At 70.7% G+C, this 21,907-nt stretch overlaps 7 protein-coding genes and 1 non-coding gene across 8 annotated transcripts; 5 read left to right on the forward strand and 3 right to left on the reverse strand.

Annotated features, from left to right (window-relative positions):
- Positions 1-666: 666 nt before the first annotated feature.
- Positions 667-1,430, forward strand: V1510DRAFT_427716 (uncharacterized protein; the record flags this gene model as incomplete). The annotated part of the gene is made up of 2 exons (XM_066935222.1): positions 667-1,393; positions 1,426-1,430. The coding sequence occupies 2 exons, from the start codon at positions 670-672 to the stop codon at positions 1,428-1,430; spliced, it is 729 nt and encodes a 242-aa protein (XP_066791713.1).
- A 118-nt stretch (positions 1,431-1,548) lies between these two features.
- V1510DRAFT_358550 (Quinolinate phosphoribosyl transferase) lies at positions 1,549-2,835 on the reverse strand (the record flags this gene model as incomplete). Its single annotated transcript, XM_066930924.1, has 1 exon — positions 1,549-2,835. One exon carries the CDS (start codon positions 2,833-2,835, stop codon positions 1,549-1,551), a length of 1,287 nt encoding a protein of 428 aa, XP_066791714.1.
- Positions 2,836-3,221: 386 nt separating this feature from the next.
- V1510DRAFT_427718 (uncharacterized protein) lies at positions 3,222-4,070 on the reverse strand. The gene is made up of 3 exons (XM_066935223.1): positions 3,921-4,070; positions 3,518-3,889; positions 3,222-3,486 (listed from the first exon to the last, which is right to left on the reverse strand). Exons 1-3 carry the CDS (start codon positions 3,996-3,998, stop codon positions 3,292-3,294), a joined length of 645 nt encoding a protein of 214 aa, XP_066791715.1. The 5' UTR covers positions 3,999-4,070; the 3' UTR covers positions 3,222-3,291.
- Positions 4,071-5,578: 1,508 nt separating this feature from the next.
- On the forward strand, positions 5,579-7,189 carry V1510DRAFT_409013 (Eisosome component PIL1/LSP1). The gene is made up of 2 exons (XM_066932510.1): positions 5,579-5,916; positions 5,995-7,189. The coding sequence occupies exon 2, from the start codon at positions 6,007-6,009 to the stop codon at positions 6,919-6,921; it is 915 nt and encodes a 304-aa protein (XP_066791716.1). The 5' UTR covers positions 5,579-5,916; positions 5,995-6,006; the 3' UTR covers positions 6,922-7,189.
- A 390-nt stretch (positions 7,190-7,579) lies between these two features.
- On the forward strand, positions 7,580-7,680 carry V1510DRAFT_t1. The gene has a single exon. It is a non-coding gene; the product is annotated as a tRNA-Ala (tRNA).
- An 84-nt stretch (positions 7,681-7,764) lies between these two features.
- On the forward strand, positions 7,765-8,651 carry V1510DRAFT_409015 (uncharacterized protein). The gene is made up of 2 exons (XM_066932511.1): positions 7,765-8,002; positions 8,034-8,651. Exons 1-2 carry the CDS (start codon positions 7,931-7,933, stop codon positions 8,532-8,534), a joined length of 573 nt encoding a protein of 190 aa, XP_066791717.1. The 5' UTR covers positions 7,765-7,930; the 3' UTR covers positions 8,535-8,651.
- A 681-nt stretch (positions 8,652-9,332) lies between these two features.
- V1510DRAFT_358627 (uncharacterized protein) lies at positions 9,333-12,720 on the reverse strand (the record flags this gene model as incomplete). The annotated part of the gene is made up of 3 exons (XM_066930929.1): positions 9,333-9,928; positions 9,960-11,166; positions 11,338-12,720. 3 exons carry the CDS (start codon positions 12,718-12,720, stop codon positions 9,333-9,335), a joined length of 3,186 nt encoding a protein of 1,061 aa, XP_066791718.1.
- A 3,019-nt stretch (positions 12,721-15,739) lies between these two features.
- On the forward strand, positions 15,740-21,385 carry V1510DRAFT_427722 (uncharacterized protein). The gene is made up of 5 exons (XM_066935224.1): positions 15,740-16,036; positions 16,067-19,560; positions 19,591-20,330; positions 20,361-21,193; positions 21,225-21,385. The coding sequence occupies exons 1-5, from the start codon at positions 15,878-15,880 to the stop codon at positions 21,240-21,242; spliced, it is 5,244 nt and encodes a 1,747-aa protein (XP_066791719.1). The 5' UTR covers positions 15,740-15,877; the 3' UTR covers positions 21,243-21,385.
- The last annotated feature ends 522 nt before the right edge of the window (positions 21,386-21,907 follow it).

Here is a 21,907-nt window from a genome sequence, read left to right on the forward strand (position 1 = left end):
AGTTCCGCCGACGCGGCTGTCCTTCGGGCAATAGTTTAGGCGACCGCCGCACTGCGTGGGCTGGCCGGCGAGCCTCCGGCGGCGACCCCACCGGGGCAGGTCGCCTGCGGGCGAGAGCCTACGCGGCGCGGCGCCAGGTGCGGCTCAAGCCGGCAGCCGCGCCGGCAGAGTCGCCGCCCAGGCCTAGTTGCGCCTGCCCGCAAGAGGCCATCCTAGACGGGACCCTCGCCAGAGGATCACCAGCTGAGCCGGGCCGCTTAAACTATTGCCGCCAAGCGCCACCACGGCGGCGCAGGGGCCGATTGCACGTGCCCACACGGGTGCGCTGTACGTCATACGAACTGCACCCCAACAGGAACGCGCGTACGTGTGGTTCGTGTGACATGAGCAGCCTGGCGCACGTCATTGTCGACCCGTAGGACGGCGGCGCGCTGTCCAGCTCTACACTGGAAATCAGCCGCACACTGTGCGGCTTGGCCGCTGGCACTGCCACAGCCATCTGCCCTCAGCGGAGCGCCGCCCGGCTGCCGCAGTGCTGGCCCACTGCACGACTGCCCCAGGCGGCTACGTGACGTCGCGACTGGCGACGGCTCGGAGCTGGCGCAAGTGGGCGCTGAGCCGCACGCTCTGCGGCGCATAAAACCGCTCCCGGCAATTCCTCCCACACCAATGTTCGACCTGATCATCCCCCCCCCTGCCGGCAATGGCCTCCCGACGTACTCGCCCGAGGCGCTGATCGTGCTGCTGAAGCTGGCGGACGCGCCGAGCCAGGTCCGGGCGGCCGTGACCGTCGCCACGTCGCCGAGCACGACGACGCCGATTTTGCACTCGACGGCGACCGGCAAGCGGTACACGAATCTGGCGTCGATCGAGCGCACGCTGGCGGCCGAGACGGCAGCCGAGCCCGCGGACGCCCGCGCAAAGGCCCTGGAGACGTACCTGCAGCACAATCTGCCGGCGCTGGTGGCGTACGTGAACGTGGTCAACGACACCGCGTACGAAAAGACTTTTCGGCCGGCAGTGGCCAAGGCTGTCGGGTTCCCGGGCAACTACGTCATCCCGTCGGTGCTGCACCGGCAGGGCAAGGCGCTCTGCGAGCAGTTCGGCGTGCGCTCGGCCAAGCCGCCGGCCGGCACGGGCGGTCTGGATCGGAGCACGCTCCGCTACATCAAGCACGAGACGCCCCAGGTGGCCGGCAGCGACGGCCTCCCCGTGGCGGACGCGGCTTTCGGCGCCCTGGTGTACGCGCGCGGGGTGCTCGCCGTCGCCGACGAGCTGCTGGGCGAGATCGAGCCGTCCGCCGGCGTGCGCGCGACGCTGCTCGGGTACCTCTTTTTCCTGGCGCCCGCCGACGACAGCACGGCCAAGCGGGCCGTGTTTGACATGATCGAGCGCGATTACGACCACGTGGCCGCGCTCTGGCAGGCTGAGCACGAGGCCGCGGCCGCGCGGCTGCAGGCGCTCGCCATCGGCCGCCTCGACGGCTCGTGGACGGACGTGGTCAAGCTCTGGGTCAACAGCTACCTGGTCTAGTGTATATATCTATCTCTACTTTGTCTCGGGCGCGTCCCAGCGCGTCGCCTCGTCGCCGTCGGTCCACGTCCGCTCGACGTAGCCGAGCTGGACCTTGACGCGGTCGACGGTGGCCTGGTCGCCAGTGTTCTTGGCCATGTTGTCCGAGATCTTGACGGCCGGGTTGCCGCCGGCGGTCGCGATCTTGATGACGATGTTGAGCGGCGTGGACTTGTCCTTGGGCGACGACTTGACGCGGAAGTCGTTCGTCAGGAACGTGCCCACGCCGAAGGACGCGATCATGCCCTTGGCGTCGGTCGCCGCCTTGTAGCGCTTGCACGCCTCGACGTCGAGCGAGTCGGAAAACACGATGGCCTTGGTCGACTTGTCGACGCCGAGCGCGTCGTAGTGGGCCGCGATCTTGTCCACAAACACGAGCGGGTCGCCCGAGTCCTGGCGCACGCCCGCAAAGATGTCGACGAGCGGGTGCGTGAAGTCGCGCAGGAACGCGTCCGTGCCGAACGTGTCGGTCAGAGCCACGCCGACGTACTTGTCGCCGATGGTCTCGCGCCACTTGGTCATCGCCGTCGCGTTCGGGTGGTCGTAGTCGCCGGTCACGGCGGCGATGCCCATCATCCACTCGTGCGCGACCGTGCCGATGGGCACGAGGCCGAACTGCCGCGCAAAGTGCACGTTGGACGTGCCGCGCAGGCCGACCGCGGTCGACCCGCCGTGCGCGGCCACGAACTGCTCGTGGCCGGCCACGAGCCCGCGCATGACCAGCTCCTGCACGGCGAAGCTGCGGCGCCGCCGCGTGCCAAACTCCGAGAACGAGCACCCGGCCGCGAGCAGGTCGAGGCACTTGCGCTCGGCCAGCTCGACCTGGCCGGCCGTGTCCCAGTCTGTGTCGACGAAGCGGAAGTACGCCTCGGACACGAGCGCCAGGATCGGGATCTCGTACAGGATTGTCTCGACCCACAGCCCGCCAATTTCGATCGAGAAGTCCTGCGCGGCGTCGTCGTACGCCAGCTTGATCTGCTCCGCCGGCCGCAGCCGGAACGTCTTGACGTAGTCCAGGTACGCCAGCGGCAGCTGCGGCACGGACGTCCGCAGATAGTCGATCTCGGCCTCGCTGAACGCGAGCTCGCCCAGGGCCGCGATCTCGGCCGCCAGCCACTCGAATGCCGCGGGCGTGAGCTTCTTCTGGGGCGTGCGGTTCTTGAGCTGGTACGTCACGGGGACCGCCGGAAAGTGCTCGAGCACGGCGGCCTGCATCGTGAGCTTGTACAGGTCCGTGTCGAGCAGCGACGGGATGGCAGGCATGTTGGCGACGGTGGACGAGAGGTGCGGACGGGGATGCTGCGGTCCACGCAGCTGTTCGCCGGAAGGTAGCGGCGGAAGGGTGGTGGGGGTGGTGGGAAATGGCTCGAGCGCGCCAAATATGACGCATCGCCAGAGGACGCGCGGTGTGCATATAGCCGCCGGGCGCCGCACGACGCCGCACAGCGTGGCAGTGCGTGGCAGTGCGCTGAGTGCGTGGCAGTGCGCGGCGGTGCGCGGCGGTGCAGCCGGCGGCGCGTCGCGGCAGCGTCAGCCGCAGCGGCGGCGTCAGCCGCGCGCACGGCCCCGCACGGGGCACAGCCGGCCGCGGGCGCCTGCATCGCCAGCGACCGCATTTCCCCCCTCTCTACGGCGGCCATAGGCCATGCTCGTGCAAACCCTTGTATTCACGTACAGCGCCAGCGAGCCCGCGGTGCCCGCGCCTCGGGTGTCCAAGCGCTAGTGGCGCCGCTCGATGACCTTCTCGGCCTTCTTCTCGAGCTCGACGGCCTTCTCCTCGAGGGCCTCCTCGGCCTCCTCGATCTTGTGGAGGGCCTCGCCCACGTCCGGCTCGGAGTTGATGAACGACATGAACGCGTTCCAGCCAATGGACACGCTGTTGACAAACAGCAGGCGGTAGGCGAGCGGAATGAACTGGCGTCAGCGGCGTCGGGCGGGCACTTACGCGGAAGTTGATGATCTGCACGGCCGGCCACACGACGTAGTTGCCCACCATCGTCGGGTACCACTTGTCGCTCAGGTCCTGCTTGATCTCGTCCCAGGACTTGGCCTCCAGCAGGCCCATGCCGACGTAGAACGCGGCAATGCCGTTGGGCGCGAAGATCGTCTGGTCAGCGGTCATGCGCGCCACAGCCTCGAGATTCGGCCGGCCGGGGATGACAATGGTCTTGGTGACGAAGCGGTACCAGTGCGACACGACAGGCGCGAAGATGACGCCACCGTAGAAGCTCATGCGCGCCGTGCGCATGTAATCGTAGCGCTCGTCCTTGCCCGGCGAGAGCGTCTGGGCGAGGGCGTCGCCGGCGCCGAAGAGAAACTGGGGTCAGCACGCCCACGCACGCACGTACGCCGGAGGTCGTCGCCTGGGTCAGCAGCGGCCGCTGCGTGAGCAGCGCGTTGTAGCGCGCGTAGAAGCTGCGGAACATGGTTACGGGGCTCGTGAGCGGCGCCGGGGAGATAACTCGGCGACGGCCGGGTAAGTCCCACCGGCGTATTTAGCCGACGATAGGCGGCCGCTGTCAGACGGCAGGGCCCAAGCGAGCAGCATGACGGCAGTATGATGAGCCGCGCCGATCACAATGACGCGGGCGATGACTCGCGGGTCACGCGACGACGCAGGGGCGATAACGGGTGTGAGCCACTAGCCGCGCCGGGCGGCGTGCATGCGGCGTGGGGTGACCGGCGCGGCGCTCTGGGCTCCGGCGCGCGCGCGCCGGGGTGACACCGCGGCCGCCGCTCGTTAGGGTTCGCGCGGCCGGGCGGCTGGGCGCTGGCCCGAACGGGTGCGGAGGCGTGAGTCGTGACCCGTTACCCGCATGGAACCTGCCAGCGGCGGTCCGGCCGGGGCCGGCGCTGGCGGCCGCAGGGTCCGCGGCGGGTCCGCTGCGGCCGTGGCCGCTCCGGCCAGGCAATTGGTCCGGCACTATCGGGCGCTATCAGTCCGCGGGGCCGTCAGCGCGCGCGGCCCTTGGCTCGCGCTACGATACGGGCGTAGGGCGCGTTAGCCGGCTCGTCCGACAGCGGGCGCGCGAGGCCCGGGCGGCCGGCCAGCTGGCAGCGGCCCCGCGGTGGCTGGCGCCGAGCGCGCGGCGCCGACCGCCGTTGGCCGCCCGCCGCCAGCGGTATCTGCCCGCATGAGCGCGCGAGCCGGCGCCTGCGCCGCCGGCGCCGGCCAATCGTGCGCTGCGGGGGTCCACTGGCGGGCCACCAACGGCGCCTCGGCCGGCGTCGGCACGGCCGCCGGTGGTAGCTGGGCGCGCGCCACGGCGCTTGCGGCCGTGGGCTGCACACTACGGTGCGGCGCCTTGTCGCCGTGCCTGGCCGTAGCCGTATCGGCGCACTTTTGTCCCGCACGCAAGCGCGGCGCCCGCCAGGCGGACACCCCCGCCCGCGCGCACGGCGGCCGGCGAGCCCACGGGCACCGGCCGGCCGCGTGGGCGTGCGGGCCGGCCGCGCGGGCTGCTCTGCCGCCGCGTCGGGTCGCCCGATGCCACGCGCCGACGGACCGGGACACTGCCCACCGAGGCCCGGCCGCGGCTGGCGGCAACCATGAAACCCAATTCCCGGGCAGATTACGCTACCGATCTTGGCTGCCGCATGCGCTAGCGGCAATCTGCTCGGCCGTACTTCGGCTCGTTCAGGCATGGCCGGGACCGAACACCTGCCAGCTGGCGGCCGGGCGGGCACGGCGGCCGCGCCCGCGCGCGCGCGGCCGGCCCCAGCCGCGGCCAGAGCAGGCGCTGTCGCCGCCGCGCAGCGGGCGGCCGCGCGCCCAGCGCCGGGGGTCGGGTGCAATGGCCCGAGATCCTGGGTGCGGCTCAAGCCGCACGCCCTACGCCTCTTGCAGAACGTAATCTTCCGTGCACCTGGTCTAGCCTCCATGTCCGACATATTGAATTTCCTCTTTCAGTTAAGGATAGTCGTCATCCCGTCCGCACTCGAGGGCATGCACAAGGAACATTGGTCGGCGTTAGGTGCGCGCAGCTAATCAGTCTCTTCTCGGAATGGCCATTTAGGCAGTAGACATGCGCCTGAGCAGGCTGACGCCGCACTGAGGTAAAAGTGCAGCTGCATGTGGCCGTGCGCCGCCGACGGCGGCCTGCGGCTCTGGGAGTTATGCCCCAATAGTTTTAGGGAGGTGCCGATCTGGTGATCTACTAGCCACACGTGTGACGTCGATTCCCAATCCGGATGATGATCGCTTATATAATAGCGTTTTGTTTATTACGTGGATATGGAGGTGCCCCTACGATATATAACACTTGGTCGTCCGAGAAATAATCCTTCTCTCTATCTTCCTACTACTGCTCTTCTCCGCTTATCGGATATAACAGTTGCCAGACTGTAAGTTTGACAGCTCCCGTCCCGCGGCCGCTTGGGCCGCGGTTCGCGGGGCGTGCTTGGGCCCCTGCTGACGAACAGTCGAACATCACCATGCACCGCACTTACTCTATGCGCAACAGCCGTGCGCCGACGGCCCAGCAGCTGACCACGCCGCCGCCGCCGCCGTCGTCGACCAAGGCCGGCCGGTTCTTCGGCAAGGGCTCGATCGCGCACACGTTCCGCCGCTCGACCGCGGGCTCGTTCGGCCCGGAGCTGTCGCGCAAGCTGGCGCAGCTCGTCAAGATGGAGAAGAACGTGATGCGTTCAATTGAGCTGGTCTCGCGCGAGCGTCGCGAGTCGGCCAAGCAGCTCTCGCTGTGGGGCGAGGAGTGCGACGACGACGTCTCTGACGTCACCGACAAGCTCGGCGTCCTCATCTACGAGATTGGCGAGCTCGAGGACCAGTTCATCGACAGATACGACCAGTACCGTATCACCATGAAGTCGATCCGCAACATCGAGGCTTCGGTCCAGCCCTCGCGCGACCGCAAGCAGAAGATCACCGACCAGATCGCGCACCTCAAGTACAAGGAGCCCAACTCGCCCAAGATCGTCGTTCTTGAGCAGGAGCTTGTGCGCGCCGAGGCCGAGTCGCTGGTCGCCGAGGCCCAGCTCTCGAACATCACCCGCGAGAAGCTCAAGGCTGCGTTCGCGTACCAGTTCGACGCGCTCCGCGAGCACTCGGAGAAGCTGGCCATGATCGCCAACTACGGTATCTCGCTCCTGGACCTGATCGACGACTCGCCGGTCACCCCCGGCGAGACCCGCGCGGCCTACGACGGCCAGGAGGCCTCGAAGCAGATCATCATGGACTGCGAGCAGGCCCTGGCCAACTGGACCTTCGAGTCCGCGGCCGTCAAGCCCACGCTCTCGATCAAGTCGCGGACCGACGACGTCTACGACGACCAGGAGCCCGACTGGGAGGGCGAGGCCGACGAGGAGTCCAAGAAGGAGGTCGTTGCCTAAGCGAGCCGCCGTGGTTCGCGCCGTGTCGGGCTAGCGCGCTAGCCTGACCGACGATCTTTTCTCTTTCTGCGTCTTATTTTTTGTGCTTTTGTTTTGCCTGATCTCTTTCCTTTGTACAGATGGACTCTGGCGTACACTTCAGCAGTCGAATCTGGCTTACTATTCAACGCTGTAATGTCGATTCTGTTTCGTAATGTCATGTATTCTTAGTTAAGGTTGGGTATTTCTTTCGTACTCGTTTTATAGGTAAAGGAACTGTTTCAAAATATGCAAGCGCCACCGGGCGCGGGGCGGCCTGCGGGGCGTCCGCAGGCCCCGGGCCCACGGGCGGCCGCGCTCGAAAGAGTGCATAGGCTTGCCCATCTCCGAAAGGATCGAGCGCGGCGACGAACGCGGCGTTTGTTACGAAAGCATTTTTGCTTTGCCATGTGGCGGCCAGAGTTTGGGAGCTCGTTGTTTGTCTTGTTCGTGCCCGTGCGCACACGCTGAGCACGCTGAGCACGCTGTGCACGCTGCGCTGTCGCTGCGGCTTGGCGACGCACGCCAGCCCGGAGAGGCGAGCCGGCACGCGCGGTCGGCGCATGCGGCCGCGGCGCCCGGATCGGTCGGAAGAGTCACATGCGTTATATAGGCATTTTGCAAATTATCGTGTATGTGAGGGCATGTGGCGCAGTTGGTAGTCGCGCCAGTTTTGCATTGACACCGCGTGTGCGGGACTTGATCTACTGGAGGTCTCCGGTTCGAACCCGGACTTGTCCAATTTTTTTTGGGGCGCGGGCGGGTCACGTGACAGTACACCACCGCGAAAATTCGGCGCCGTCGCCAGGGCACCGCGACGGATCGCCAGGGCTGAGAGAACCGCACGCCACGGTATCGAGCCCCCGGACGCTGATTGCACGCCGCGCACACCCGGCGCGCCTCCCGAACGCGCGAGGCGCATCGCACAGCATCGCGTGCGCGACGACGGCGCACGATTCTGCCAGGACCGCGTCCTACCGCCGACAAGCATATGCCCCCCCCCGGCCCGCAGGAAATGAGCTCTGATCTGTACTACTCGCTGCTGCGGATCAGTACGGCGCAGGTGCGTGCGCGCGCGGGACGTGCTGACCCAGATCCTGCGCTCGGCCGGCATCGACCGCTGCCCGCCGTCCGTGCTGGACACGCTGACGGACATCACCATCCGGTACCTGACCACGCTGTGCTCGCGGTCGCTGTCGTACTCGCTGCTGGCGCACAGCAGCTTCCAGAACGACGTCGCCGAGTGCGAGCCGCGGGCCGAGGACGTCCGGATGGCGCTCGAGAGCCTGGGCATGCTGCGGCCGATGCGCCTGTTTGACTTCTCGGAGGAGGACGTCAGCCTGGGCCTGCTCGCCGAGCAGCCGAGCCTGGCCGGCATTCTGGACGAGAGCGACATGGACGTGCCGGGCATGGAGGAGGTGTTTGCGCAGCTGGACGCGGACCTCGATCTGGGCCCGGACCCGGCCGTGGACGAGTTTTTGGACGGCATCAAGGAGACCATCAAGGCCACCAAGGCCACGGGCGTGGAGATCGCGGGGCTGGACCAGCAGGTGCCGCCGACGGACGAGGAGATCAAGCGGGACACGCTGCCGTGAGCCGCGCGGCGTGCGGCGCACGCAGCGGGCGGCGGCGCGCGTGCGTAGCCGCACGGCCGCCGCGCAAATGGCCGCTGGGCATATAGCCGCTGGGCATATAGCCACCGCGCATATAGCCACCGCGCATATAGCCACCGCGCATATAGCCACCGCGCATATAGCCACCGAGCATATAACCGCCGCGCATACAGCCGCCGCGCATGCAGCCGCCGCGCACCCGCCCGCCGCGCATGCAGCCGCCCACCACTCCCGCCCCCCGCCACCCGCCGCTATCTCAAAATCATAAAATTAACCAAGTGATAATACAACAAGCGCTAACGCTCCAGCTCTCTCGCTTTGGCGGGTCTCCGCTGACAATACAAAGAAAAGGAAAGACACAGGCGATGGTGTCGCCCGACACGTGTTCGGTATTTTCAAACAAATCAATCCCAGTTCTTTTAAACAATAAACATATCATAGTATATGAACCCTTGCTAAGCTCAGTAAATCCCATCTTACAGCAAACTAAAATAACAATGTAGAACAGTAGTATAGTATAGTATAGAGTAGTATAGCATAGGAAAATGACCACTATAACAGATATATATCAATACATTTCGATCGCGAGGACGAAGCAGTGCGGGCTCTCGTGGCTAAGTATACATCGAGAGGATGCCGAGCATCGGTATTAGCAACTGCCCGGCGCGCGGCCGGGCCCTATCCGTACGATCCAGAACTTTTTCAACCAAAAACCAAAATGAGCTCACCAAGCTTCGGGCGAATGCGATGCGTGGCTCGGCAGGCCGGCGGGCGGGGCGGCTAGTCGGCGTCGAGCAGGCCGTCGGGCACGACCGAGAACTCCTCGTGGTGCTCGACGAGCGTGTTGAGGACCTCGATGCCGAGAAAGTAGTTGTCGCCGACAAGGCCGCCGACCGACTCGGAGTTGGTGCCGTCGTAGTCGGTGCCGGCGGACGTGGGCGCGTTTTCGTCGTCGGGGTGGCTGCTGTTGGAGTAGAGTATGTTGGGCGTGATGACAGTGGCCAGGTTGTGGATGTCCATCTTGGAGCCGCTCTCCTCGTCGACGTGCGAGAACGACGCGACCCAGTTGAGGAAGTGCAGGATGACCTCGACTGAGTCGCGGTGGGCCTTGGGGAGGAGCGCGCACGTCAGGTGCAGCACGCGCTTGCGCGCGTCGTCGTCGACGACGCGCTGCGAGAGGATCCAGAGCCGGTACAGCCGAAACGTCATGAGCGGGTCCGGCAGCTCGCGCAGGAACTTCTTGAGCAGCGCGGCCAGCTGGACCGGGCTCTCGTCCTCCAGGTTGACGCTGTCGGAGCTCTTGTCCAGCTGCTCGGCGAGCGACTTGAGCTTGCGGATGTTGCCGTTCTTGCGGAAGACGCCCTCGACCGACATGTCTGGCGTCAGTGCGGTCCGGCGCTGGCTTACCTTTGCGGCGCATGGCCGAGATGCAGTCGTCCAGGAACGTGGGGATGCGCACGCGGCCCGAGCTGACGCCGAGGTCCGTGTCCGCGCCGCTGCGCTCGACCAGGATCTCGAGCGGCACGCGGAAGACGCCCTTCTTGCGCGGCCGCTCGGACGGCGCGAACTCGGCCGGCGCGGCGCTGCTGTCGCCCGGGCCGTCCCTGCTCTTGTTGAAGGCCTTGCCGAACTTCTCCCAGAAGCTCTGCTGCTTGCGCACCTCGATGAGCTCGCTGAGCTCGGCCAGCGAGATGAAGTCGGCCAGGAGCGTGTGCAGCTGGTGGACGGCCGCGGCCCGCACGTGCGCGTGCTCGTCCGCGCTGAGCTCGGAGAAGTACTTGCCGGCCGCGCTGGCGAGCTTGCTGTCGGTCGCGAGCAGCTTGGTGCGGCCGGCCTCGATCGCGCTCGAGAGCGACGTGTCGGTCGAGGGCGACGTGCCGGCCGTGCTGCGGACGACGTTGTGCGAGCTGCCGGTCTGCGACACCAGCCGGTGGTGCGGCCGCGCGCCGGCCGTGAGCGACGGGTGCCGCTGGTGCCGGAACGCGTTCGGGCGCTGCTCGCGCGCCTGCTCGGCGGCGAGGATGCGCGGGATGTCGTCGAGCGTGAGGTACTTCTCGCCGAAGATCGCCGTGGTCTTCTCCGGCGTGCGCTGCTGCGGCGAGGCGGCCGCGCGCGACGGCGAGGGCGTCGCGCGGTCGTCGGCCGGGGCCGGCGCGTCCCGGGCGTCCTTGTCCTTGGCCGCGGGCTTGGGCTTGGGCTTGGCGTCGCGCGCGCGCCCGTTCGGCGGCTTGACCGCGCCGTCGAGCGGCGGGATCGACGTCGCCGACGACGACGGGCTGGCGACCTGCGTCGCGGCCAGCTCGGCCTCGGTCTTGGCCGCCGGCTCGATGCGCGAGTGCCGCGACTTGCGGCCCGAGCTCGAGATGGTCCGGCTCAGGCGCTGCGACGACATCCGGCGGATGTCGGTCAGCGTGTTGACGTAGCCCTCGACGCTCTCGACGCGGTCGGTCGAGGCCGCGCGCTGCAGGCCGCCGTTCTCGGGCTGGCCGTCGGCCGCGGTCGGCTGGTCCAGCACGTAGAACAGCCGGCGCAGGGCGACCTGCAGCAGGAACGAGTACTGCGACAGCTTGGTCACGACCTTGAAGCCGCGCACGTAGCTCGCGTCCTCGAGCGCCTCGGGCGGGACCGCCATGCGGGCCGGCTTCGTGTCCGGGGCCGGGCCCACGCTCAGCACGGCCGCGGTGGCCGTCAGCGACGCCACCGACGACACCTGGTTGCTCGACGAGCTCGGCGACGACAGCGCCGACGGCGCGGGCGACGTCTGGTCGCGCACCGACTGCGGCACGCAGTTGCTGCAGATCAGCAGCCGAAAGTCCTTGGACCAGTACGCCGTGTCCTCGCAGCCGACGAGCGAGGCCGTGCAGACGGCGCACTCGAAGCACGCGCTCGAGTAGTGCCAGCGCGCGCCGTTGAGCTTGAGGCACTTGTCCTCGATGCCCTTCTGGCACGTCACGCACGCGTCCGTGAGCAGGTGGCTCTGCGCGCCCGTCTTGGGCACCGGCGGCGTGTTGTGCGTGGCCAGGTAGTCCAGGAAGCGGCCCACGTAGGGCACGTCGGTCGCGGCCTGGTCGAGCTTGAGCGCGCCCAGCAGGCCGTACTGGATCAGCAGCTTGAGGTAGTGCGCCGTGCCGGTGACCAGGCCCAGCAGGTCCTGCGTGATGCCGATGTGCTTGGCGCCGTGCTCGTGCGCGCGCGAGATGAGCGACAGGAACGAGACCACGCGCTTGCACAGGATCTTGGGCTCCTTGCCGGTCGACCGCGGCAGCGAGTCCAGCGAGAACGACTGGCCGAGGCGGTCGATGGCCTCGAACAGGACCTTGATGCGGTACGCCAGCCGGCTGGTGGCCAGCACCGCGTCCAGGTACGCGCCCGAGGACGCGTACTGGAGCATGTCCGAGATGCACGCGGCCGTGACCTCCTCGAACTCGGACAGCACCTTCCAGATCTTGGCGACCTTCTTCTCCAGCTTCTGCTCCTGCAGCCGGACGTCCTCGCGGGTGGCGGCGTCGACCGCGCGCGGCGCGTCGGCCGGGTCGGCCGGGCGCTCGGGCAGCGCCCGCGGCGGCTGGAACTGCGAGATGCGGATGCTCCAGAACCGCAGGATCATGTAGCACTCGGGGTGCCACTGCTGGTGGCGGCCGTTGCGGAAGCTCTCGAAGAACTGCTTGAGGATGGCGCCGTGGCAGCCCTCGCAGCGCGACGCGAAGATGGTGAGGTAGTGGAAGTGGCAGTAGACCTCGCCGCCGTGCTCGTAGTAGTTGTCGTCGGCGCCGAAGACGACGGGGCAGATCGAGCACGTGAAGTGCTCGAGGTGGTACTTGCGGCCGAGCGCGACGATGTACGAGCCGCGCAGGGCCTGGTCGCACACGCAGCACAGCAGCGCCTGGCGGCGGAAGTAGTCGCGCTCGCAGAGCGGGATCAGCGGCCCCGGGTAGTCGGACCCGGGCGGCGCGGGCAGCGGGAAGAAGCGGTTGGGCACGGGCGTGCCGCAGTCGACGCACGTGAAGCAGTCGATGTGGTACGTCGCGCCGAGCGCGCGCACCGACGTGCCCGAGAGCGGGTTCTTGCAGCGCGCGCAGCGGCGCGGCGCCTTGGAATTGGGCGACGCCGCCGGCAGCGTCGGCGCGGGCACGGGCTCGGCCGAGGCCGGGCCGAACGCGCCGGGCATGTGCGCGGTGGGGTCGCTCGGCGTGCGCGGCGGCGTCGGCGCCGGCCGCGGCGACGGCGTCGCGGCCGGCGTCTGCGGCGACGCGGACGACGCCGCCGACAGCGGCGGCGCCGGCGCCGGCGGCCCGCCGGTCACGATCTGGAGCGGCGCCGGCCGCGGCGGCGGCGCCGGGTCGCGCGCGGGCGACGGCGGCGCGTGCGGGGGCCCGGCCGTGGCGCCAGGCGAGGGCGCACGGTCGGGGCGGGTCGTCATCTGTGGTTCAGCGGCAGGACGGAGCGCGGCACATTGCTAGCAGTCGGGCGGGCGGCGGGCGGCCGGAGGCGGCCTGATCGGGCGCGGATCGCGCAATGGCCGCGGCGGAGGGCGAGCGGCCGGCGGCAATCGGGCGCGGCGGCGGCGGCGCGGGCAGGGGGGGCCGGGCCGGCTGGCGGGCGGGAATCGGCTGGGCGCCGGCGGCGGCCGCAGCAGCAGACGGGCGGGCGGGGCGGGCGGATCGTGGCCGCAGGTGCCGCTGGATCGTCAGCTGGGGGAGGTGCGCAGACAGGGCCGCGGCGCAGAGAGCAGGGGGAGGGGGGCGCTCGCAATTATTCGTCGTGGAGGAATGAGAAATTTACAAAACTGAGGGAGAGCGAAGTGAACGGCCAGAGTGTCAGAGTCGCAAAATAAAATCTATGCCTGGCTGGGTACTAATGGCCGGGTACTAACGCCTGCGCTATAAAAAGCTGGGTCGTATGGAGCGTAGGCCGAGAGGGGCCTAGCAGCGCGCGGGCGCGCAGCCGGCCGGGGGCGGGTCGCGACCACGCCCGGCGCGGGTCGGACGCCGACGCGGGCGGCTGCGGGTCGCCGGCGGGTGCGCGCGGGTCGCCGGCGGGTGCGCGGGTCGGCCAGAACAGACGCGGGTCGGGGCCCGGGCGGGTCGCCGCGCACGTGGCGGCGCGCTCGGCGCCGCGTGGCCCCGCGCGCAGGCCCCGCCGGCGCGCAGGGCCCGCCGGGGCGCAGGCCCTGCCCGGCCGCGGCCGGGCTGCGCCCGCGCCCGCGCGACAACGGCACCCTGATCTGGGTCGATTGGGAAGGACGTAAATATTGATTACGACCGGGTGGTAGTGGGAATGCACGCCCGCACTAGCTGCGCCCGGCCGTCTGGTTCTACAACCTTGCGTAAGTGGCCAAACGCTGGCGGCAGTTAATAAAACAGTGGAAGAGGGTAGAATACGGCGGGCGACGTAATGTTGGCACGGCCGCAGCAGCGCCACGACGCACATAGCGCGCGCTAGATTAGGCAAGCGCGCAGTTGAGCGCGTAAGGTCCAGAGTTTGAGCTTATTAAAATTTGACTGATATTCGGTGCGCGCCGACGTGCGCTGGGACTAGCGCCGTCGCTCCCAGTGTAGCGTGCATGCAGCGTGCGCTAGCGCGGGGGTCGGGTCGCGGCGACGACCCGTCGCCGCGCGCCCGGGTCGGCTGCCGCGACGGCCGTGGGCCGCGCCCGCGCCGGGCGCGCCGGGCCACGCGCCCGCGCGCCCGACCGGGCACCGTGGCGCCGCCGGGTCGCGCCGCCGGCACGGCGTTCGCAACGGCACCCGCACGGCTAGCGCGCGATGACGCGCCATACGGGCGCCGCCTGCCAGCGCCGGCGCCGTGGCCTGGTTGGCGGCTGCCGCGAAGCGACCGGGCGGAAATGCGCGGAACACCGCGCTAGTCAGCCCTGCAGCCGCGCGTTCGCAGCCCGCTCCCGTCCCCGCCGCCCGCGGCCCGCGCCCGGCCGGCCCTGGCGCTCCGGGCCCGTCCGCGCACCCGCGCCCGCCGCCGCGCCCGGTATAAATAGACACGAAATTACGGCGCTAGTGCCTAACGTGCCGCTCCGCGTTAGCGCCGACGCGGCTAATGAAGGGACACCGCGCTTGCCCTAGCGGGCAACTGGACAGGGGCTGCCGAGCCGGGTTTCACGCGTGCGGCGCGTGACCGCGCCCAGGCAGCGGGGACCGGGCGGGGCGGCTGACCTGCCGCGGGTCTGGCCAGGTGAGGCCGTCCGCCCGGGTCCGACCGCCCGCTGCGGTGGCACCCGCTGCGCCCTGCAGGGCCCGCCCGCAGACCCGCCGGGCCTCGTGGCGTCTTGGCGCCACCTGCCTCATCGCCGCACGCCGTGCGGCTCGCGGCCGCGGGCTGCCGCACGGCGCCCGTCCGACGGAGGCCCGCCGGCGCTGCTGGCGTGCCTCCGGCGGCGACTCCGTCGAGGGTTGCTGCCCTTCGGGCAGATCACACCCCGCCACGCGTAGTGCCGCTTATAGCCGCATACAGCCGCACGTACCTGCCCGCAGGGCAGCCACCTCGACGGAGTCGCCGCCGGAGGCTCGTTCACGGGCGAGCCTCCGGCGGCGACTCCGTCGAGGGTGGCTGCCCTGCGGGCAGGGCCTGCGCCGCACGTGGTGCTGCTCGCAAGCCGCACGCCGTGCGGCTTATAGCCGCACGGACCTCAGCAGCATCTGTCGAGCCCAGCTCGTGCCTGCCCGCAGGGCAGCTACCCCCGACGGAGTCGCCGCCGGAGGCTCGTTCACGGGTGAGCCTCCGGCGGGGGGGGGGGGGGGGGGGGGGGGGGGGGGCGGCCGGGCCCGCCGCCCCCGGCGGGCGGGGGCGGGCCCCCCGCCGCCCCCGGGGGGCGGGGGGTTATTGGGGGCTTTCGGGGGCCGGCCCCCGCCCCCCCCCCCGCGGGCGCCGCCGCGGGCGGCGGGGGGCCGGGGTGCGCCCCGGGCGGCGACTCCGTCGAGGGTGGCTGCCCTTCGGGCAGATCATACCGCGCCGCACGGCGTGCGGCTCCCGCGCCTGCCCGCAGGGCAGCCACCTCGACGGAGTCGCCGCCGGAGGCACGCCAACAGCCCGACGATGCAGCCTGCGCGAGCCGTGTGTGGTGTCCCGGCGACTCGGTCGGGTGGCTCCTCCGGCAGATCCCGCGCCGCACGGCGTGCGGCGTGCCAGCTGGCACGCCGCACGGGGCGCGGCGCGGGTTAGGGGTTCCCCTGACAGCTCAGACTTACCCGGCCTCGCTATCGCTGGGACTTCGGCCGGCCGCCACTGCGTGACCGCACGACCGCACCGGCATCTAGCAAAGGCCTGGCCGATGGTACACCGGCCGCTCGACTCCTGGGACGTACGCAGCCGCGATGAGACCAGTGTGGCTCCCCCGCAACGTGCAGAAGCGCGTGCTGCGCTATCTGCTGTCGCGGATCGCGATCTTTGACGACGTCGACCTCAAGGACCTGGACGTCCAGCTCGGGACCAACTCGAGCATCGTGCTGCGCAACGTGCGGCTGAACGTGGACGTGAGTAGCCCGCCGGGCGCGCTGACGCAGGCCATCTCGGTGCCCGGCTTTTTCGTGCGGCACGGCGTGCTGGCGACCATCACGCTGCAGGTGCCGGCCAACATCCTGACGACGCCGGTGGACGTGGAGCTGGCGGGCGTGCAGGTGGCCGTGGCGCCGTCGCCGTCGGCGCCGACGGTGGCGGAGCTGATGACGCGGACGACGTCGGACCTGGCGGCCAACTTCCTGAACGAGAACGGCGACACGCGCCAGGCGCTGGAGGCGTCGATTCTGCACGCGGCCGACACCGCGGCCGAGGCTGCGGCGGCGGCCGAGGCCGCGGCCGAGACGCCCGGCGCGTGGACGCCGTACGACGACCCGGACGACGAGCAGGTCGGGTACGGCGCCGGGCTGTCGCTCAAGTCGCTGATGACGCGCATGCTGGACGGGCTGCTGTCGCAGCTGCGCGTGAAGATGAGCGAGCTGTCTGTGCGCGTGATCATGGACGGCGTGGTGCTGGAGGGCCGCGTGGCGCACGCGACGCTGGCGACCGAGAACGGCGTGCGCCGCGTGCGCCTGGACGGCCTGCAGCTGGCGCTGCCGCCGCCGGACGCGGCCGGCGCGGACTACGCGTCGTCGACGACCGAGTCGTCGACCGACGACAGCTCGGCGGACGACGACGGGCCGGCCGAGATCAGCCTGGACGGCGGCCGGCGCCGGCCGCGCGGGAGCCTGCACGAGAGCATGTACTTTTCGCGCGAGGAGGCCGACAGCATCTACATGAGCGCGCTGTCGACGGGCGAGGCCGAGGCGCTGGCGGCGTCGCGCGACGTGCGCGCGTCCGCGGCCGCCACGGCCTACGCCACGCCGCCGGGCGCGGCCTGCCTGATGTACTGCGACCGCGCGGACGTGGCCGTGACGGGCGCGCTGGAGACCGTGGACGTGGCCGTGGGGACCGTGCAGACGGGGCTGGCCCAGCTCAACCCGGTCGTGGACGCGCTGCTGGCCGTGCTGGCCGCGTACCTGGACCGCCGGCGGCCGGAGTCGCCGGCGGCGTCGACCGAGACCCTGCGCGAGCGGCCGGACGCGGAGGCGGCGACGAAGGTGTCGCTGCTGGTCGACGCCGTGGAGGTCTGCCCGACCTCCGACCTGGCCGTGCTGGACGGCGCGCCGGTGGCCTTTGTGGACCCGGCCGCGGTCACGTTCGTGCTGTCGACGCTGACCGCGTCGCTGCGCCGCGAGCTGCTGCCGGAGACGGACCCCTACCGGCCGCCGCAGACGTCGACGACGACGGTCGTCAGCGTCGACCGCGTGCACGCGCGGCGGGGCGGCGCGACCGTGCTGGCCTACGCGTCGCCGGCCGTGCCGCCCGAGCGCCCGGACGTGCTGGTGTCGGTGTCGACGGCGCTGGCCGAGACCGAGGTCGACATTCCGCGCGACCTGCACGTCGACATCGGCGCAGAGGCCATTGCCGAGCTGCTGCTGTTCTCGGCGTCCATGTCGGAGCTGCTGGCGTCGGTCGCGGCGCTGAACGCGGCCGGCGCGGCCGGCGCGGACGGCCGCGCGACCGGCCCGGACGGCCGCGCCACGCCGCAAAACGACGCCGCGCCGTCCGTGTCCGGCCGCATGGGCGGCATCCGCGCCACCGTCGACGTCGACGGCCGCCCGCTGGTGCTGACGGCCGCGCCGGCCGTGCTGGCCGGCGGCGCGCTCGTGTTTGGCGACGCGCGGCTGTCGGTGTTTGGCGACGTCGCCGACGTCGTCGTCCGCGACATCCGCGTCGACGCCACGCCCGCCACGGAGCTCGTCCGCGACACGGCCGAGCACGGCGCGACCGTCGCCGTCGCCGTCGGCACGCGCGTCGCCGTCGGCCGCGTGGACGTCGAGCCGCGGGCGTCGTTCGAGGGCCTGGCCGCCGCCGCCGAGCACCTGCAGGCGTTCGCGGCCCGGTTCGCCGCGCCCGCCCGTCCGGCCGCCGCCTGGGTCGCCAAGAGCGTCGCGCTCGCCGCCGTCAACGCCACGGTGCCGCTGCCCGCGCCCGCCGGCGAGCAGGCCGCGGCGTCGGTGGCCCTCGGCGGCGTCCGCGTCGTTCTCCGCGCGCCCGACGACGTCTACGTCGAGGCCGCCGCCGTCCGCGCCGCCGTCCGGCCCGCCGCCGCCCCCGAGCTCCCCCTCGTCGGGCCCGCCCTCGACCACGTCGCCGGCCGCCCCATGGTCGCGCTCTCGGTGCGCGGCGGCTCCGTCGCCGCCGAGCTCTTCAACGTCTGCGTCGACTACTCGGTCGAGCTCCTCGCGCTCGCCGCCAAACTCGCCGCCGCCGCGCCCGGGCCCGCCGCGGACGCCGCCGACGTCGCCAACATGGGCCAGGCCCTCGGGCGCACGCGCTCGTCGATCCTGGGCTCGCCGCTGCTGGACGCCGAGGACGCCGACGGGTTCCTCCACGCCGGCGACGACCTCGTCGCCGGCTACGACTCGGACGACGACAGCGCGCTCGAGTCCACGCTGACCGGGTCCGCGCCGCTGCGGTTCGCGGTCGCGCTGCGCGACTGCGCGGTCGGCCTGAACCCCCAGGGCGCGGCCTGCAAGGGCCTGCTGGTCATCACCGAGGGCCACGCGTCCGGGTCGACGCCCAACCTCAACGCCGGCCTCGTGGCCGCGCTCAAGATCCGCCGGGCGACGCTGTTTGTCGTCGACGACCGCGCGCACCTGCAGCCGGCGCCGGCCCGGCCCGCGCGCGTGCACATCGTCGAGCACCTGTCGCCGTGGGCCGGCCTGGGCTACGTCAACGTGGCGTCGATCTCCACGGCCGCGGTCTCGCTGCGCCTGAGCAAGGACCCGGCCACGGGCGCCACCGTGACCGACATCGAGGTCAAGGACGACCTGCTCTTTGTGGAGACGTGCGCGGACTCGACGCAGACCCTGGTCGAGCTGTTCAACGGCCTGAAGCCGCCGGTCGAGGTGCTGGCCGACGACGCGCGCTACAACGTGTCCGTGGACCCGGTCGACACCTTCTCGGACGTGGACGAGCTGGCGTTCAAGGCGGCCGAGCTGCACACCGGCCCGGCGTACTCGACGCTGTTCGGCGACCGCCCGCGGCTGGGCCTGGACGTGGTCGAGAGCTACTACGGGACGGGGGCGGCGCAGACGCCGGTGCGCGTGGCGTCGCGGCCGGCGGCCGTGGCCGAGGACGCCGAGGACGACTACCTGGCGGGGTCGCTGGGGACGGACGAGGAGTCGGTCGTGCTGTCGTCGGCGGGGCTGTCGGGCGCGCTGGACGGGTCGGTGCCGGGGCCGGTGCACTCGCGGCTGCTGCAGCGGAGCACGGCGGCGCTGGCGGGGGCGCTGGGCGCGGACGGCGGCGCGCTGGGCGGCCGCGGGGGCGACCCGTCTGGCCCGTCCGGCGCCTCCGGCGTCTCCGGCCCCTCCGGCCCCTCCTCCCCCGCCGACCCCGCCGCGCTCGCCCGCCAGATCTCCGAGGCCGCCGCCAGCCTGCAGATCCTCGAGGACCACTTCGGCGCCGGCTCGGTCATCGACACGCTCAAGAGGTCCGTCGCCGCCGGCGCCGCTGACCGCAGATCCGCGCCCGCCGCGCACACGCTCACCATCCGCGTCCGCGACGTCCACGTCCTCTGGAACCTGCACGACGGCTACGACTGGCAGCGCACCCGCGACGTCATCTCCGAGGCCGTCGGCCGCGTCGAGACGCGCGCGCTCGACCGGCGCGCCGGCCACGACTCGGACGACGAGTCCATCATCGGCGACTTCCTGCTCAACTCGATCTACATCGGCATCCCGCCCGGCCGCGACCCGCGCGAGCTGGCCACGGCCATCAACGACGAGATCGACGACCAGGACAGCCACTACGACGGGTCTGCGGGGTCGCGGCGCGACGCGCGCCGGCGGCGGTCGCGGCTGCGGCTCAAGCGGTCGCGCAAGAACAAGATCCAGATCGAGCTGCGCGGCGTCGGCGTCGACGTCGTGCTGTTCCCGGACGGCGCCGAGCTCGTCAACTCGGTGGACGTGCGCGTGCGCGACTTTGAGGTCTTCGACAACGTGCCCACGTCGGCGTGGCGCAAGTTCGTCACGTACATGCACACGCCGCACGAGCGCGAGACGGGCTCCAGCATGGCGCACGTCGAGCTCGTCAACGTGCGGCCCACGCCGTCCCTGCCCACGTCCGAGATCGTGCTCAAGGTGACGGTGCTGCCGCTGCGCCTCTACGTCGACCAGGACGCGCTCGAGTTCCTGACGCGGTTCTTCGAGTTCCGGCCCGAGCCCGCGCCGCCGCCGGCGCCCACCGAGATCCCCTTCTTCCGTAAGTCTCCCCCGCGCGCCGCTGACCCAGAACGCGTCGAGATCGCCGAGGTCAGCCTGCGCCTCGACTACAAGCCCAAGCGCGTCGACTACAAGGGCCTGCGCTCCGGCCACACCACCGAGTTCATGAACTTCTTCATCCTGGACGACGCGGCCATCGTGCTGCGCGGCGTCATCCTCTACGGCGTCTTTGGCGTGCCGCGCCTGGCCAACATGCTCAACGACATCTGGATGCCCGACATCCGCTCGACCCAGCTCGGCGACGTGCTCGCCGGCGTCGCGCCCGTGGCCTCGCTGGTCAAGATCGGCACCGGCGTGCGCGACCTGGTCGCCGTGCCCGTGGCCGAGTACCGCCGCGACGGCCGCGTCGTGCGCGGCCTCCAGAAGGGCGCCCTGCGCTTCGTCAAGGTCACCACCGGCGAGCTCGTCAACCTGGGCGCCAAGCTGGCCGTCGGCACCCAGACCGTGCTCGAGAACACCGAGGCCGTGCTCACCGGCGGCCCGCCCGCCGGCCAGGCCGCGCCCGAGACCTTCTACCGCGTCGGCGACGACTCGGACTCGGACGACGACGACCACCAGAAGGTCATCTCGGCCTACGCCGACCAGCCGCGCACCGTGCTGCAGGGCCTCCAGCGCGCCTACGCCTCGCTCTCCCGCAACCTGGGCACCGCCAAGGACGTGCTGGCCGCGCTGCCGGCCGAGGCCTCCGAGGGCGGCACCGCCCAGAACGCGGCCGCGGCCTTTGCCCGCACCGCGCCGGTCGCCATCATCCGGCCCATGATCGGCGCGTCCGAGGCCGTCTCCAACACGCTCATGGGCGTCACCAACCAGATGGACCCGACCCGCCGCCGCAACATCGACGACGTAAGTGCGCGCCGGGCCGAGCTGACCGCAGAAATACAAGCGCCGCTAGACACTGCGCCTCGCCGGGCCAGACCCGCCGCCACGGCATGTACATATCCGCGGTTTGCCTCGATGCCGGCCTGTGCCGAGCCACGCCACGCCGTGGCCGCCCTGCGGCTTCTCGCCGCATGAATGTACCTGGTCGAACAGCGCCGCACGCCGTGCGGCATATAGCCGCACGGACCTCTGTAGCATCTGTCGCGCGCGGCCTTCGCCTGCCCGCAGGGCAGCCACCTCGACGGAGTCGCCGCCGGAGGCTCGTTACGGGTGAGCCTCCGGCGGCGACTCCGTCGAGGGTGGCTGCCCTTCGGGCAGGGCGCCCCGCACGTGGTGCTGCTCGCAAGCCGCACGCCGTGCGGCATATAGCCGCACGGACCTCAGTAGCATCTGTCGAGCTCGGTCTCCGCCTGCCCGCAGGGCAGCTACCCTCGACGGAGTCGCCGCCGGAGGCTCGTTCACGGGTGACGGCGGCGACTCCGTCGAGGGTGGCTGCCCTGCGGGCAGGGCGCGCCGCACGCCGTGCGGCATATAGCCGCACGGACCTCAGCAGCATCTGTCGAGCCCAGCTCGTGCCTGCCCGCAGGGCAGCTACCCTCGACGGAGTCGCCGCCGGAGGCTCGGACACCGCGGAGCCTCCGCGGCGCCCGACCCACGGGGGGGGGGGCCCGCGCGGAA

This window comes from Dipodascopsis tothii, assembly GCF_038497935.1.
Source record: "Dipodascopsis tothii strain CBS 759.85 unplaced genomic scaffold V1510scaffold_1, whole genome shotgun sequence".
In the NCBI taxonomy this organism is placed as follows: domain Eukaryota; kingdom Fungi; phylum Ascomycota; class Lipomycetes; order Lipomycetales; family Lipomycetaceae; genus Neoaidaea; species Neoaidaea tothii.